Below are 14,982 nucleotides of genomic sequence, written 5' to 3'. Positions count from 1 at the left end.
TCCATTCTTCTGTTGATAGACACTGGGGTCGTTTCCACCTTTTAGCTACTGCGAATAGTGGTGCTCTGAACATGCATGTACATTTACTTAAATACCTGTTCCTGGTTATTCTGGGTCTATACCTAGGAGTGGAATTACTGGGTCTCATGGTAATTCTGTTTAATTTTTTTGAGGCCCCACCACATGGTCTTCCACAGCAGCTGTGCCATTTCATATTCCCACCAGCAATGCACAAGGGTTCCCATTCCTCCACATCCTTACCAACATTTGTTATTTTCCATCTTTTTGATTACGGCCATCCCAGTGAATGGGAAGTGGAATCTCACTGCAGTTTTGATTTGCAGTTCCCTCATGGCTAATGGTGTTGAACATATTTTCAAGTGAATATTGTCTATTTGCATATCTTCCCTGGAGAAATATCTATTCAAATCCATCACCCAGTTTTTAATTGGGGCATTTCTGTTGAGTTGAAAGAGTTCTTTATATAATCTGAAAATTTAGCAGGTATATGACTGGGAAATATTTTTTCTCATTCTGTAGGTTTTTAAAAATAACTTACTTTTAATATTAGTTTGAAACAATTTTAAAAGGCATTATATATTAGTAGCTTTGACATTGCCCGATCTTCTTTCCTCACACATTCTGCACCGGGGCCATGTTCTCCACTCACTTCTGGGAGTATGGGGTGGTCCAGTCACGTGGGGTTTGCCATCCAGCTGGAGGGATGCATCCCCCAACCCACCCCTGACACCAGTGGGACTGTCTGAAGAGCTGGACTGTGTGGAGCTGGGCATGAGGTCTGGCTTCACAGTCCTGAGGTCCAGCCCTGTTGGTCTCTGACTCACTGGGTGTTTTGTCCCAGGCCTGATATTTCACCTGGGAGATAAGGAGGGTCTAACTAGGGCTGAGGGAACGGGGCTCTGGAGAAGAGTGGAGGTGAGCAATTTGCATTACAGAAGAATGGAAGGCACTGGTGATGGGACAGCTAGTGGGCAAGAGAGGGCCCCTTAGGGGTGTTGCTGTGCACATCTGCCCCACATCCTAGGTGGCCATGTGCCTTTCCTGTCATGGAGACCTCCGGAGCGGGAGCAGGGAGGGAGGACGATGATGGAGCTGCTGGGGGTTTGTGGAAGTTGCCGAGCTCTACGACATCAAAGGAAGATACACTGAAGACAGAGGGCTGTGTAGAGCTGAGTGAGGAGAGAAAAAAAGGGGGAGCTGTACACCAGCAGTCAGGGGCAGTGTGGCTGTTTGTAAAGGGGGCCAAAGACGGAATCTCAGGAATCAAGAGAGGAAGGAGGCCTGCAGAGGAAGCCGCAGGAGAGAGCTGGCCCTTCAAATGAGGAGGCTTGTTCCCTCTTTTTGATAAAGTCCTGTTATACCCTCAGCACCCTGCCATGCCTAACCATCCTCTTTTCTGAGTACTACTGCACCCCCTGACCTGGGTCTGCTCACCACTCTTGGCCAAGGTAAAAATTAACCCTCTGGTGACCCCCAGGATTCCCCAGACTGGTCTGACTCTTCGGTGATGAATCAGCCCATGGGTCTTACCTCTAAAATTCCTTGGATTAGAGCAAAGCTGAGAGTCCCCTCTCCCTATGGCCTTGGGTGGGGGACGGAGCACACATAAGCATTAGTCATGACTCTTATCATTTCTAGCATATTCTCTCTCCAGGAGCTTGACCTTTCCTGAGCTGAACACAGCCTCATGAGCTTCACAGGAGTTTGACAGCTATTTCGGGGAACACTGTGAGGAGCCTAGGGTAGAGGTTCAGAGTGCAGGCTCAGAGCCAGACTGCCTGGTTCACATTTGGGGTTTGATGAGCTGTGTGACACTGGGAACGGTGGTTGACCTCTCAGAGTTGTTAATTTATAAAATGCACACCCCAGGAAGAGTATCTGGCCCCAGGGATGCAAGAGAAGCAGATGAATTACTCATGCAAACACACAGAACAGACTAGAACAAGGTAGAGACCTAATAAATGTTAGCTTTCATTCTTTTTATATAGAATACATTCCAAAAGGCCTACTAATCAACCAACATAAATTCTGAGTGCTTACTGTGTGCCTGGCACTGTGCTAGGTGCTGGGGATTTGGAAGAGAAGAAACAGACCGTGTTCTTGGCCCTTGGGGGTCTGGTGCTTGTGACTGGGTAAGCGGGGGACTAGGTGTCTTCAGCGTAAAAGCTTGAGATGCATGGATGCAGTCCGGGTCTTCCCACGTACAGATTTGGAAATGAGGGCCCAGAAGCAGCCGTTGTTACTGTCTGTTAGAACAGAAGTGGCTAGGGTTCATCAGTAGGATCTACCCTCTTCCCAGATATCTTTCTTGATGCCTGATTTGCTCTCTAGCATCTCCCAAAAGTGGGTCTCCAGCCTTTGCTCAAACGGAGCCCACTTCCCCCAGGAGACGGCTGCTCATGCTGTCACCAGAGTCTGCCCTGGGAAGAGGAGACCTGCACTGAAGGCGCCAGGCAAAGGTAACAGTAATGGCCACTGGGCCCACAGCGAGCTTCCCATCCTTGCAGCTGCCCTCAGGTAATGGAAGGCTTTGCTAGGAACCGGGATGATCACACCTGTCCCTGTCTCTGCGCCCCCCGGGGTCTGCCTCGGTCTGTCAGCGCTTCACCGAGCCTGCAGCACTGAGCACTCTGCCCAGGTACACTCAGGCAGGAGCAGGGCAGAGCCAGCGGGCTGCTCACCAGCCAGCTCTGAGGCCCAGGCCTGGGGTCTGGGACATCGAGAAAGGACATGGGTATAGGCAATGCTCTTCAGGGAGTCCAGATGCCCCACCACATCTTCCGGCCCCCCTTGGAGTTTTGTTTGGACCACGTGGGTGTTTCTGGCCACTGGACCCTGAGTGGAAGTGATGAGTAGCGACTCCAAGTGGAGACAGTGAAGAGCAAGTGGGCCATCTCTGTCCCCATGTCACCTTGCACAGGGCTTGAAAGCCATGTTTTGAAGTGGAAGTTGGCACTGTCACTAGATGAAAACGCTGAGGGGCCCAAGTCACTGCATGGAGGGCTGCCACACCCATCAGACCCTGACACAGCAAGAAATAAGCCTTTGTGGCCCTGTTCTGAGTCACTGGGACTTGGTGGGTGTGTGTGTTCTCGCATGTGGCTTTCAGCCCTTTCTGGGTCTCAGCCAAACCGTGTGTGCTGAAAGCAACCTGGCCTAAGGTGGGTCCCTCATGCCCTCTGGTGGCCACAATCACTAGGCGGCCCAGTCAGCGCTCACGGCAGAGGACAGAAGGAACCTTCTGCCGGTGAACCACCGTGAACCAGCTCACGGATCAGGGCTCATCTCCAAAGTGCTTGGTTTGAAGCACAGCTGAGGGTCCCCATTCCCATGCTCCTGGGGGTGAGGAAGGAGGTTTATAATCAGTACCTAAGATTCCTGAACTGAGAACCTTGCTTTTGAGGTCCTGGCTGGCAAGTTTTTGCACCTCCTGGAGGCTGTTTCCTCATTAAAATCTCCAAATCAATAGTGCCTCTTGCAGGAATGAATGTGATTAACATAGGCAAAACACTTAGCCCATGTTGGCTGCATGCAAAGTCATTATTGGTGATAATCTCCCACTTTCAGGGTGCTGCCTCTGTGTGGCTGGTGGCTCATCCCCCATGAACTGGTCTTTGGAGGGCAGGGAGCTTGTCTCGCCCACCCCCAGCCTCCAGGAGTCCTCGGTATGCAATTCTCAAATGTATGTACACATAAGGTGTTAGTTTTTCACACAATCCCATGAGGCAGGCAAATCAGGAATCATCACCCCCACTTGATGGAGGTCCATGTCTGGATCCAGGCCTGTGACTCCCGGGACTGTGGGCGCTCGTGATCCTGTCAAGCCCACTCCTCGGGGGATGCAGAAGGAAAGAAAAATCCCAGCAGTCCACAAATCCACGCCAACCACAGCTCCCCATCTGGGCGGAAGTTTCAGGAAAGCCAATCCAAATGTTATAAAACAGGGAGGGAAAGGAATTCTCAGCATTCATAGGTACCCACGACCAGACCTGGAGGACGGGCGCTGGCAGGGAAGATGGGGTTTGTGCAGAGCAGGGCGGGGGCTTTGGCTCTTGGCCCTTGTATAGTGTGCAGGTTCCTGAGGGTCTCGAAGAAATGCTTTCAGGTCCTCAGGGCTCGCTTTGGAGAGCCCAGTCTAATTCCTTTCCTTCCCAGTTCTGGCACAGGGACCAGCATGGGATAAATTCTGCCAATTTAGCTCTCCCGGTGGGGCCCGGCTGCATGTGTCACCACCTTATGGCCGCCTGTGCACATTGCAGAGAGTCTGGGGGAAGCCAGGTCTCGATGGAGTGGGGTTCTGGGAACAGGCACTGGCAGGTGAGGATAGAGAATGGATTGCGGGTTGGGGGAAGGAAACGGAATTTCAAGTTGGATAAATAACTTGGAAAAGATGCAGAAGCAACACAAAGACCTCAGGAGTGGGGCAGGAGACAGAAAGGACATACAAGAAGGAGAGAAGGGCCGGGGTGGGGGGTGAAGAAATCAGGTTGGGTGTCCCAGCGGGCCCCACATTTTGGGGCATCTCCCTTCTCTACTCATATGTTCAATTTAATAACAGCTAACATTTACCGGGGTCTTCCTAGGTAGTGGTTTCTTTTCTAAGCTCACTTTTCTAAACTCACTTAATCCTCAAGCGTGTTTACAGGGTAGCTATTCCACCACCCCAAGTTTACCCACAAGACCAGAAAGGCTAAGCAGCCTGCTCAAAATCACACAGCTATTATATAGGAACCCAGGCAGCCTCTTTCCCGGGCAGCCGTTTTCATCTCTGCACCCTTGGGCCTCTGGGGCTGCCTTCAGGTCCCCCCAGACTTGTCCCCCAACTTGGGAGTCATCCTCTTGGGAGGCTGCAGAGCCGCAGGAGCCCCGGACCCAGAGAGGGGACTTGGTTTGAACCCCACCTCTGCCTTCAAATGGCTTTCATTCTGCACTTGTTCCCTCACATGGAAACCTGGCAACCTTCACTGGCCCTGCAGGGCTGCTGAGAAATCAAGAAAGTGCCCAGGAAGATGTGCAAACTGTTGAGCACCACACAAATTGGGAGGTACCGTGATTTACACCAATTGTACATTACAGAGCCCCGATACTGGATTTCTGGATCTGTTTTACAAAATGGGAGATTTGTGCCAATTTTGGGTCTGACTTGGAGGCATCTGTGGACGTGCCCGTCTGTTGGGAAAGCATGGATACTAACTCAGCCCGTATCAGGCACTGGCCAAGCAAATGTCATTCAGCAAATGCTTAGAGCAGCTGGCATCGATCTATTCAGGCCTCCTGAGATGTTTTACTCTTGGTCTCAGACCCCCTCTGACAGACACCCATTTGACAGATGAGACAGCTGAGGTTCAGAGAGGTTAGGCAGCTCCCTGCAGTCACACAGCAGGGAGAGGTGCAGTTGCGTTCAGAGGCTAACTCTCTGTCTCAGCAACCTCTGGACACTTGGAGGGAGTGGACACTAACCCAGGCAGCTCTCAGGAAGTGAGGCATTGCTCCTTTTTAGGACTGAACATATCTCTTGAGTACAAACTTTCAGTGGCAGCACCAAGGCATGGCCTTTGTATAAACACAATCCAAACGATAAAATAGCTTTTTTTATTCACTTTGATTCAGATCATTGGAAATGTCCAACAATAAATAAAACAGAACAGAGACCGAAGAACTTCATTCAAAATGCATCTGGATTAATGCTCAGCTGCAAAACAAATACAGAAACAAAGCAAGGAGAAAAATAAAGCAAATTTTAAAATGCAAACAACCAACCAAACAAGACTGCAAAGAAGACAAAGTGCTCAGGGAACTTTGGCATGAATTCATGAAGCGTGAAGGGGACTGTGCGCACCACGCTCACCTGGGGCTAAAGCTGGGGTCCAGTGCAGGGCTGGCAGCAGGCGGGCAGCAAAGCAGCTCTGTACGTGACAGCAGCTGAGCAGTGGGGTTAAGCTCAACACAAGTAGGATTCCTGATGGGCTGAGAGGGAAGTGGGCGCTGCTAGCAGGCTGGCAGCTTGTAAGAACACAGTGCTCTTTGGGCATGGAAAGAAGTGGTTGACCTACTGAGATGACCCTTTGCCCATCTCTGCTGTTCCTCCCAAGCCCCCTAAACACAGAGGGCACCCTAGGGTCAGGGGGCTACTGCTTTAATGAGAAACAAAAGGCGGACAGCCGACTGGACACTTGGTAGCCCAGACCACAGGGGAGGGCCACCAAGGACACAATGACAGCTCCGGGCTCTTCGGAGGGGACAGTTGAGGGGGAAGTTGCCAGTTCCTGATGGCACATGGTCAGAGTCCAGCCACCTTTAGCTGAACAGTGGCCACTGGGGTGTGAGATTCCCTGGAGAAAGCATTTTTTATCACAACCACGTGAGTTCTTTCCAGTCTTCCATGTTTGTGTTCATGCTGCCTTGAAAAGAACAGGTAAAGCACACATCACAGCTCTCAGTATTCTCTGTGCTGGCATTCCACCTTTGACCCAGAGGCCCAGTTCACGTCGAGGTAGGATTGGCCTCTTGTCGCCCCTTCTGGCCACAGTAGAGACTGGCTGCATCAAGCCTCCAAACCCACCATTGCCACATGAAATGCCCTTGTTACCAGCTTCCCTGATTAATGTCCTACTTTCTGGTATCTGGCTCCTTCCACGAAGCCCAGCCCATGAGGTTTGCTGGATGACACCTGATGAAGCCAGGGTTTCAAAAGGCATCAATTTAAGAACTTTCTTCAATTGCTTCTGGAGCCAGAGGCTGTAAACACGCCCTCCTTTCTCCCCTAACCAGGGGAGGAGGGCAGGGGCTCCAGGGAGAAAATCAGCCACCAGGCTCACTGCAGGGCGACCAAAGGCTGGGAGATTGCTCAGCCCTCTCCCCTCATCAGTCCCTGGCTTTGCAGCGTCAGCCTCAGCACTGACTCCCCTGCTCCCTGCCTGGGGCCCAGGGCTGCTCTCCAAGGAGCTCTCTTCTGGCACAGTGGACAGAGCCTGGGCTGGGGTTCCCAGGGCCCCAGGAGCCCAGCCGTGTGTGGTGGACATGTGAGAGCACCCCCCTTCCCCGCCCACTGCCACCGTATGGGAGTTTCCAGTTTTCCTGCCAACAGCATGCCAATGCTTGACGGGAAACGCTCTTGTGCGATTCTCAGCCGCCGTTTCCCCAGGTATGGGCCCAGCTGGCTTAAGCCACTGGTGTACTTAATCCCCACCACAGTGGCTGGCGTGGATTGGGTTAAGTCCCCTTTGGTAAGCCAATGACAGGAAGAGATGTCTGCTGGGGAAACGGAAAAGCACGATGGCCTCTCCCGCACTGGGGCGACGGCGATGGCATGTGAAGGCAGAGAGCAGCTCTCGCGGGGGCTGCAGGGGCTGCTAGGCAGTCTGAGGAGGAAGCCCAGGCGTGAGAGGCAGAGTAGAGTCAGAAATCTATGCCTGGTTACAGACCTTTGAAATGCTGCAGAGAGCTGGGCTGGGAAAGCCCATCTCTGGATGTTTTACACATGGAGCCAATAACATCCTAATTTTACTCAAAATGTTTGACTTGTGCTATCCATGATGCTGGGCTCACTTCTGCAAGTCACTTCCCTTCTCTGGGCCTTGCTTTTCTCATCTGTAAAATGAGAGAGCAGGCCGAAGACATGCCAGGGCTCAAACAGCCTAAGGGAGGACCGCAGAGGTGGGGCCAGGACCCGGGCAGCATGCAGCGCAGCTGCCCACAGTGCCTCGCTCGGGGGACCTGTTCTGACTCAGCAAAGCCCACGCGGCTCCCTCATTCCTGAACAGTTATCAGCTTGTGGGCAACAGGGTAGAGCTCAGGAATCCCCACTGCTCCGTCCCCATGGCCATTTTCCCCAAGGTTTGTCCCTGGGATTAATCAGCCAACAAAAGACACTTGCCCAGTTCCTCCCATCAAACTGCCATGAGCTCTAGCCTTCGAGGATTTGTACTCAGAAAGATGACCTCATAGCCACTTATTAGCCTTATCAGCAAGAGTCTTAAGATTTAGAGGATTTTAAAGCTGGAATAGTTTGTGTGTGTGTGTTTTTTTTAACCCCTTTCTGGATTCTGAACTTTCAGAATCTAATAAAAGCTATGGACTCTCCTCAGGAAAATGCTCACTTAAACAGACTTGGAAAAATCAAACATGGCATACAATTACTGGAGACCTGTGAGTCACTTGAGGCCATCTGCAGCCCCTGACTCCCACAATTCCTCCCTTCCCATTTGCAGAGGGAGAAACAGAGTGCCAAAGCCCTGCAGGGAGCAGAGGAGGCAGGCCCAGGGACGTCCAAGACTACTGGCATACTTCACACTTCACCAGGAAACTGTCATACCTCTTCAGAGTAGCAGTGGCCTTTCAGGAAATACTCTCAATAAGAAAAGTGGTTTTTCTGATAAAATGTCAGAGACTGGAGTCAACAGTCACAGTCCCCCCATAGCTGTGACCCCACTCCCTACCTGGCCCCAAGACAGTGCCACTGAGTTTTGGAGATTCCTACCCTGAGACTGAATCCAGGTCCCCAGTAAGAGAGAAGGAACGTGGAGCTGGAGGGAAGGAGGTACAGCACATGCCACGAACCTACCAACATTACACCCCAGGGTCCGCCTACCAGTGAGCCCCCATGCCCTAGAACCCCACCACCAGCCCAAGTCTGAGGATCTCAAGAAGCTTGATTTGAGCTTTTCACTATCCATTTGCTGGGTGAAGCGAGAGCAGGCTTAATTAAAGCATCAAGAACAGCAAAACGAGCCACAAAGTGCACACAATGTCAGCTGAATTTTTTAAAAATCAATAAATAATCAGGAAGGATGACGAGGAAGAAAGAGCAGCCAGGGGATACAAGGATGAGGTATGACTTCTGCTCTGATAGTCACGCTATTAGGGTGGCCCCGCAGCCCCCAGGACACCATGCAGGAAGCCAGCACGGATTTGGCCCAGTGGGGGCTCTTGGGGAACATGCTGGCCGGTGGAAGCCTTGGGAGGTCGTGGGCACCCAATCCAACAGCGTGTGAAGGTAAGAACGGGCGGTCCACAGCTGCTGTGCCTCTGGACGGCATTAAGTATCATCCAAGCTTTGTTCCAGCCCAGGCATCAGCTCAGGAGACCAGAAAAGATGTCCCCAGCTGTACAGCAAGGAGAGGCCATTGCTGGGGACCCCTTTCCCGAGCTGAGGCTTTTGCCTCATTTCAGCCAATGCATGCATTTGTCCCCCAAACACAAAGGCACATCAAGTAGTCAGATCTGCTCTCAGCCATGAGGATAACCACTAGATGACTCAAGGAATATCAGCTCGGGAAGAAGATACCTCCTGGAGTGACCTTGCCAGGTGTTTGTGAAGACCTTTTGGGTGGGCAGCCCCTCCTGGCCACCATAAATGAGCTTTGGGAAGAAAAGGGAGATGAGGTTGTCACCATTGTGCAAAGAAAGGCGGCAGGCCGCCACCAGTGCCTCCGTGGACCCAACGCGGCTCTGTCCTGGAGGTCATCCTCACTCAGAAACATCCAGCAGGCATCAGAGTGCCAGCCCTGAGTCCTCGGCAGGGTACGGTCTCTGCCCGAGCTCCCTGGGAAACTGTCCTTTCCTGTATGATTTGGAAGTCTTCCCTACCTTGCCCCTCCCTCAGAAGCCAAAGTGTTTGGAGTCTGGACCTCTCCTGTGTCTCCCTACCTTCCCCCAGCCTGGGACACCAGGGATAGGATGTGCCCCACCCAAGACCAGTTCTGAGACTTTCTCTGCAGCCCTGGCAGGACTCGGTGACCTTGCTGAGTAGCTGCTACCAAATATTGGGGTGCAAGAGGCTCCAAGGGGCACCAGGCACACCCCTGAGGCTGGCCCTCACAGCTCCCGGACCAGGTGGGCCCCACAGGCAGCTGGGGCTGGGTGTGGAGAGGTGTGCTCCGGTGCATCAGTCCTGGACCCTTCCCAGCGTCATCTCCCCTTGAATATCCGGATTTTATTGATGGATGCCAAGGTGGCCGTCACGTTGGACTCAAAGTCTCCATCGTGCACCCCAGTCTTGCGAAAAGCCCCCGCCGATGGGTTGTTCTCCCAGTAGTGGTGCCAGTTGCCTTTGCTGTCGGCCCCGAAGCCGTACAGGTCCACCTGCAGGGCAAGGCAGAGGTGAGAACCAGACAGCAGGGCTGCAGGTAGAACCTCTAAGAAAGGGAGCCTGCAGACATTCCTGGAGTCTGTAAACACCTTCTTCACACACACCCTTCTCTAGGGTGCTTGGTGAGGCACAAATGAGTTACGTTCAATGCCAGAAGGCCCAATGGGAAGCTGCTGCATGTCGGTGGCCCTGAGGGTGCTGGTCGCACCTCTGGAGCAGGTACAACCTCTTCTCCAAGGCTTGAGGAGCTAGGAGAGGACAGACTGGAGTGGACTGGAGAGCAGGGCTTTGAAGCCCAGCCGGCTGCCCCAAGCCCCAGCTGTGCCAGTCGCTGGTAGACCCCACGAGTGCCTCATCACTTCTCTGAGCCTTACTTTCCTCACCTGAAAAATGGGGCCAAAGTGACAACCGTAAAGAGGCAGGTGGTAGGTGCTGAACCTCTTCCCGGAGGCCAGCTAATATCAGCCGGTCCAGGGGCCCTCACTGGCCAGGGGGCGGGGGCCTTTCTGACGCATGCCAAGCACTGCTCTAAACACAACAGAGTCCTGGCAGACCTTCACTGGGGGGTGGGTGCTGGGGAAAGGGGAAAGTGGGGACACAGGAGTCAGGTGTCGGCCCTTGGAACTGGGAATTTAGGACAAGTACCAACGGGGGACGCCACGAGGGACAGGGGCTAACGTCAGGGATCGCCCATCACAGAGGAGGGGACCAACGACCGGAGTGGCCAGAGAGAGCTCATTCCAGCAGGGGACAGTTGAACTGGGTCTAGGAAAATGAGCAGATGACGAGCAGGGAGGGACACGGGCAGAGCCTTCTAGGAGAGCAAAGGCTCTCTGGGCTGCCACAGGGAGGGCAGATGGAGGGGCGGGGAGCCACCAGGGTCAGGGGATGGCTCCGTGGCAGGTGCATCCAAACCCAGCGTGGACAGGGGCCTGCCCCAGAGCAGGAGGGCAGAGACGGGGGCAGCATTTCTGAGACAGAAACCCAGGGGTCTGTGACCGGATGGCTGGAGCAAGTGGAGTGGAGAGATGAGAGGAGATATGGTTTCTGGGAGGGATACCCGGGTCTCTGGTGGAAAGAAGAGGGATGGTGAAAGAACAGCCGAGCCAGAGGTGGTGACGCGCCTTGCCGCCCCCCAACCCCTCAGTGGGGTTTCCCGCTATAAGCCAGGTGGGGCAGGGGCAGGGCTGTGCTGCATGTGACCAAGGGATGTCTGGGCGCCCTGCCTGAACCCAGGGCCCCGGGGGAAGTGGGGGCTGGCCGCTGTGTTCCCCCTCCTGCTCCCTTGCCCAGAGTGGCAGCAAGCGCCCCAGACTGTCAACAGAAACCTGGGCCTACCTGGTGGACGGCAAGGTAAGGCCAAGATGGAAAATCCCCGTGGGGCAATATCGCCGGTTCTCAACCAATGAACAGTGGAAGCCCTGGGACCTGGTTCCTGCTCTCAGAAATCTGGTGACAGTGGGCGTGGGCATGGCCTGCATGCTGGGACTTAGCGGCACAGACGATTCTAACGAGCAACCGCGATGGAAGCCACAGCCTTAGGCAGCTCTCCCTATTCCGATCTGCTCCTTTATTTTGCTCCCAAGTCTGAGCTTCCACCCACTGGTCCTGGCTCTGTCTTGGGAGCTTGCACAGAATGAGCCAGAACTCCTGCTCCAGAGATTCTCAAAGAGCACTGTTACTCTTAAAACACACTATCAAAGATAGTGGAGATATGCTCTGAAGACACAGAATCTCAGCTTCCTGAAGAGATGCGCTGAGCAGGGGGCCTGGAGGGAGGACAAACAGACGCTCTCCCATCTCTCCTGGAAACGTGGAACGAGGGGCCCAGTGTCCTAGGGCAGCCCGACCTGCCCAGGAAAGAGGGTGACACACCTCATCGCAGATGTGCAGCGAGAAGATGACGGAGAGGATGCCAGTGGACGGGTACCGCCCGTGGCCCTGCAGCCAGCTGTCAAAGACGTACTTGATGAAGGCTGGATGGTATATCAGGATCTGCAGGGGGAGGACACAGCCCTTAGTGAGATGGCTGGCAAAGGACACCAAGCGCCTGTTAGGAGCCATACACTACTGTGCCCGCGGGGACAGAACTAATACCCTACACCCATGGGGCTTACATTCTAGTGGAAAAAGATGGACAATAACCTAAATCACAAAGACCATGGATGGTGCAGGGAAAGGTGATAAAAACACTGGGGTGGGGGGCCTGAAGCCTTGCTGGGAAGGTGGCATCTGAATAACAATCAAATGAGGCCCAGGAGAGAGACTGGAGGCTGCAGGAGAAGGTTCCAGGGAACAGCATGAAGTGGGGACAAGGACAGTCCTGTCCCACTGCAGGAAAACGCATGCACTGAGCCAGCCATTCTGCCTGGTAAGGGCCTAAATGATCTCCAGTCCGTAAAAGTGACCCTATGTGCTTGCTTTCCTGCCCCATGTGTTACAGATAAGGAAACTAAGGCTCCGTGCAGCTGAGGGACCTGCTCAGTGTCACACAGCCAGCAGTGACCAAGCTACGAGGTGTCCTGGTATTAGGCTTGGCCTTGATGCCACCCATCACTGCTGCCTTGAAGTAAAGCAGACTTCTCTGGCAGCAGAGGGCGTGTGTGTCCAGGAAGCCTATGCCAGCCCAAGGAATGGACCCAAGCAGTGGGTCATGCAGGTCTCTGGCGAACTGTTGACTCTCAGCCTGGCCTCAAGCTCCTGCTGTTTCTGAGAGGCTCCTCCCTTCCCCCCGGCTCTACCCTACAGAGCTTCGGTTCTTCCCCAGGGCAGTGTGGCCCGGTGGAAAAGGCAGGGGGTGGAAGCAGGGGGCGGACTTCAGTTCCAGCTGTGGGTCACTGAACAAGTTACTTGACCTCTCTGGCCCTGACGGCCCCATCTAAATATGACAGCATGCGCAAAGAATGAAGTGGATACTTCACTCTTTCATCCTTCTGCCCTCTGCCCATGTCTTGGTCAGCCCCATGCCAGGGGTCCACTGGGGTTGATGGAAAGATGGACAGGGGCAGCGAGGCCTGGCTTTGAGAAGCTCACGGTGGTTCTCAAACTACAGCCAGCTTTAGCATCCATGGAGGGCTGGGCTTGTCCACACCAGATTGCCGGGCCACATGCACCCCCAGAGTTTCTGACTCGGTAGGTCTGGGGTGGGCCTGAGTATCTGCACCTGTGACAATCTCCCATCCTGCTCCAGGGCCGCCTCCTCAAGGAACATTCCCAGTGTCTGCCTGTCAGGCAGGCAGGCTAAGTGGGGGTTACTGCCTCCATCAGCCCCGGGGGCCAAGGGCTCCCCGCAGCCAGATGCTGGCAGAGACGGGAGACCTGGTGCTCCCTGTCACTGAGTGTGCCCTGGACGCGACCTGAGCTCAGAGGACCAGGGCCCTCAGCCCCATCTCACCTTACTCTTTTTCACTTTGATCTTCGCGGGGACAGGAACGTAGGTGCTACAGGAAGAGAAAGAGCAGCTGGTTAATGTGGTGAGGGTCCAGGCTGCCTGCACGCAGCCCTGGGGGTAATAACAGTCAAGAGGGAGCAGGTAACACCCCTGCAAGCAGAGCCGAGGCCAGTCCGCCCTGCAGCAGAGGCCCGTTGCAGACACCAGAGGGCGAGCTTGGCTAACCTGAGGAGGTTTTTAAACTGCCTTCTCCCTGAAAGGTTAGGAAGGCAGACTTCCCCAAGCCCCCTGACACCCTGAAGGAGCATGTATGGTGGGAGCCAGGGCACCCACTCCCCATTGCTGGGGCACCAACTGATGAGGCCCAGAACTGCCTCCTTTCATTTGCAAGGCGGTGCCCCTGAGATGAACGTATAAATGCTGGCTGTCTGGCCTCATGCTGGATCTAACTGGGGCAACTGGAGCTCCACGGATGGGGGATGGTCAGCACCCAGGCCCCAGCTGCTCCTGTCCCCTGCTCCCTGCACTGCCCTCCTGGGAGTGTCCCCTAGTTTCCTGCACCCCAACCCCTCAGGCCTCCTAAGCAAGCCTCAGACAAACAGGCTTTGGCCATGTGGCCATTGAAGCCACGTCTTTCTAGGAAGAGTAAAGGCCTTAGGAGTCAGAGCCAGACACACGCGGGCTCTGTGCCGAGGTCACCCTTGGGCAGGGCGTTCAGCCACTCACATGTCCTTCCTGGGAGGACAGAGGCAACAGCAGTGACTATTGTGGGAATTCAAGGGGACATGCACCCAATCAGTGCCTGGAACAAAACAGACTCTGAGAAGATGTGAGTCCCCGCTCGTGGCAGCGCACGACGACACCCACCAGAGCTGAGGAGTGTGGCACGCTGCCCCCTGCCTGCCACCCACCCAGAGCTATCTTTATCTGAAAAGCAGGGGGTTATGATCATTGGGGTGCACAGCAGAGGTAAGGCAGGGGCCAGGACTAACGTGCTGAGTCCTTTCCAACAGCAATCGCCCCTGACGAGTGTCCAGGGTGTTTGGGGCAAGTGGCCAGGAAGAGCTGGAGGGCCGGGAGGCGGCCAGTGGGTGAGGGGCTTGTGCTGCAGGAGGGAGGCAGTCCGGAGGAAGAACAGCACCGTCCAGGCTATAGCGTGGGGCCCAGAGGTGCCCACGCAGCGAGGGGGAGCAGCGAAGGGAAGGGCAGTGGGCTGTCCCTCCAGACGTCCTGCCCCGAGGGGACTTACTGGGAGATGGTGCCTGTGGTGGTGGCGCTGACCACCCACTCCAGATCGGTGGTCTTGAAGGGGACCAGGACCATGCTGACGTTCTCTGCCAGCTCCCGGAAGCTCTCGGGGTACACGAGATGGTGGGTGGTCTTGCTCCCGACGTCAGCCTCAAACCCTGCTGTGGGGGCCTTGTTCATCCTGGGAGGAGGTAGGAGAGAAGAGCTCTTGTCACAGGGCACCGGCTCTGAG

At 54.5% G+C, this 14,982-nt stretch overlaps 1 protein-coding gene across 6 annotated transcripts in view; it reads right to left on the bottom strand.

Moving 5' to 3' along the window:
• Window positions 1-5,594: 5,594 nt before the first annotated feature.
• Window positions 5,595-14,982, bottom strand: part of ST3GAL1 (ST3 beta-galactoside alpha-2,3-sialyltransferase 1) — a 94,497-nt gene continuing 85,109 nt past the window's right edge. For all 6 annotated transcript variants that reach the window (XM_036890521.2, XM_057497725.1, XM_036890520.2 and 3 more), the window contains 4 exons: window positions 14,752-14,931; window positions 13,506-13,551; window positions 11,987-12,106; window positions 5,595-10,104 (listed from right to left, as the gene is read on the bottom strand). In XM_036890521.2, the coding sequence (XP_036746416.1) occupies window positions 9,931-10,104; window positions 11,987-12,106; window positions 13,506-13,551; window positions 14,752-14,931 (520 nt within the window). In that variant the 3' untranslated portion in view covers window positions 5,595-9,930. The remainder of the gene's footprint in view (window positions 10,105-11,986; window positions 12,107-13,505; window positions 13,552-14,751; window positions 14,932-14,982) is intronic.

This window comes from Manis pentadactyla, chromosome 3, assembly GCF_030020395.1.
Source record: "Manis pentadactyla isolate mManPen7 chromosome 3, mManPen7.hap1, whole genome shotgun sequence".
Classification (NCBI taxonomy): domain Eukaryota; kingdom Metazoa; phylum Chordata; class Mammalia; order Pholidota; family Manidae; genus Manis; species Manis pentadactyla.
The sequence above is the reverse complement of the archived record's forward strand: the minus strand, read 5'-3'. Positions and strand labels throughout refer to the sequence as shown.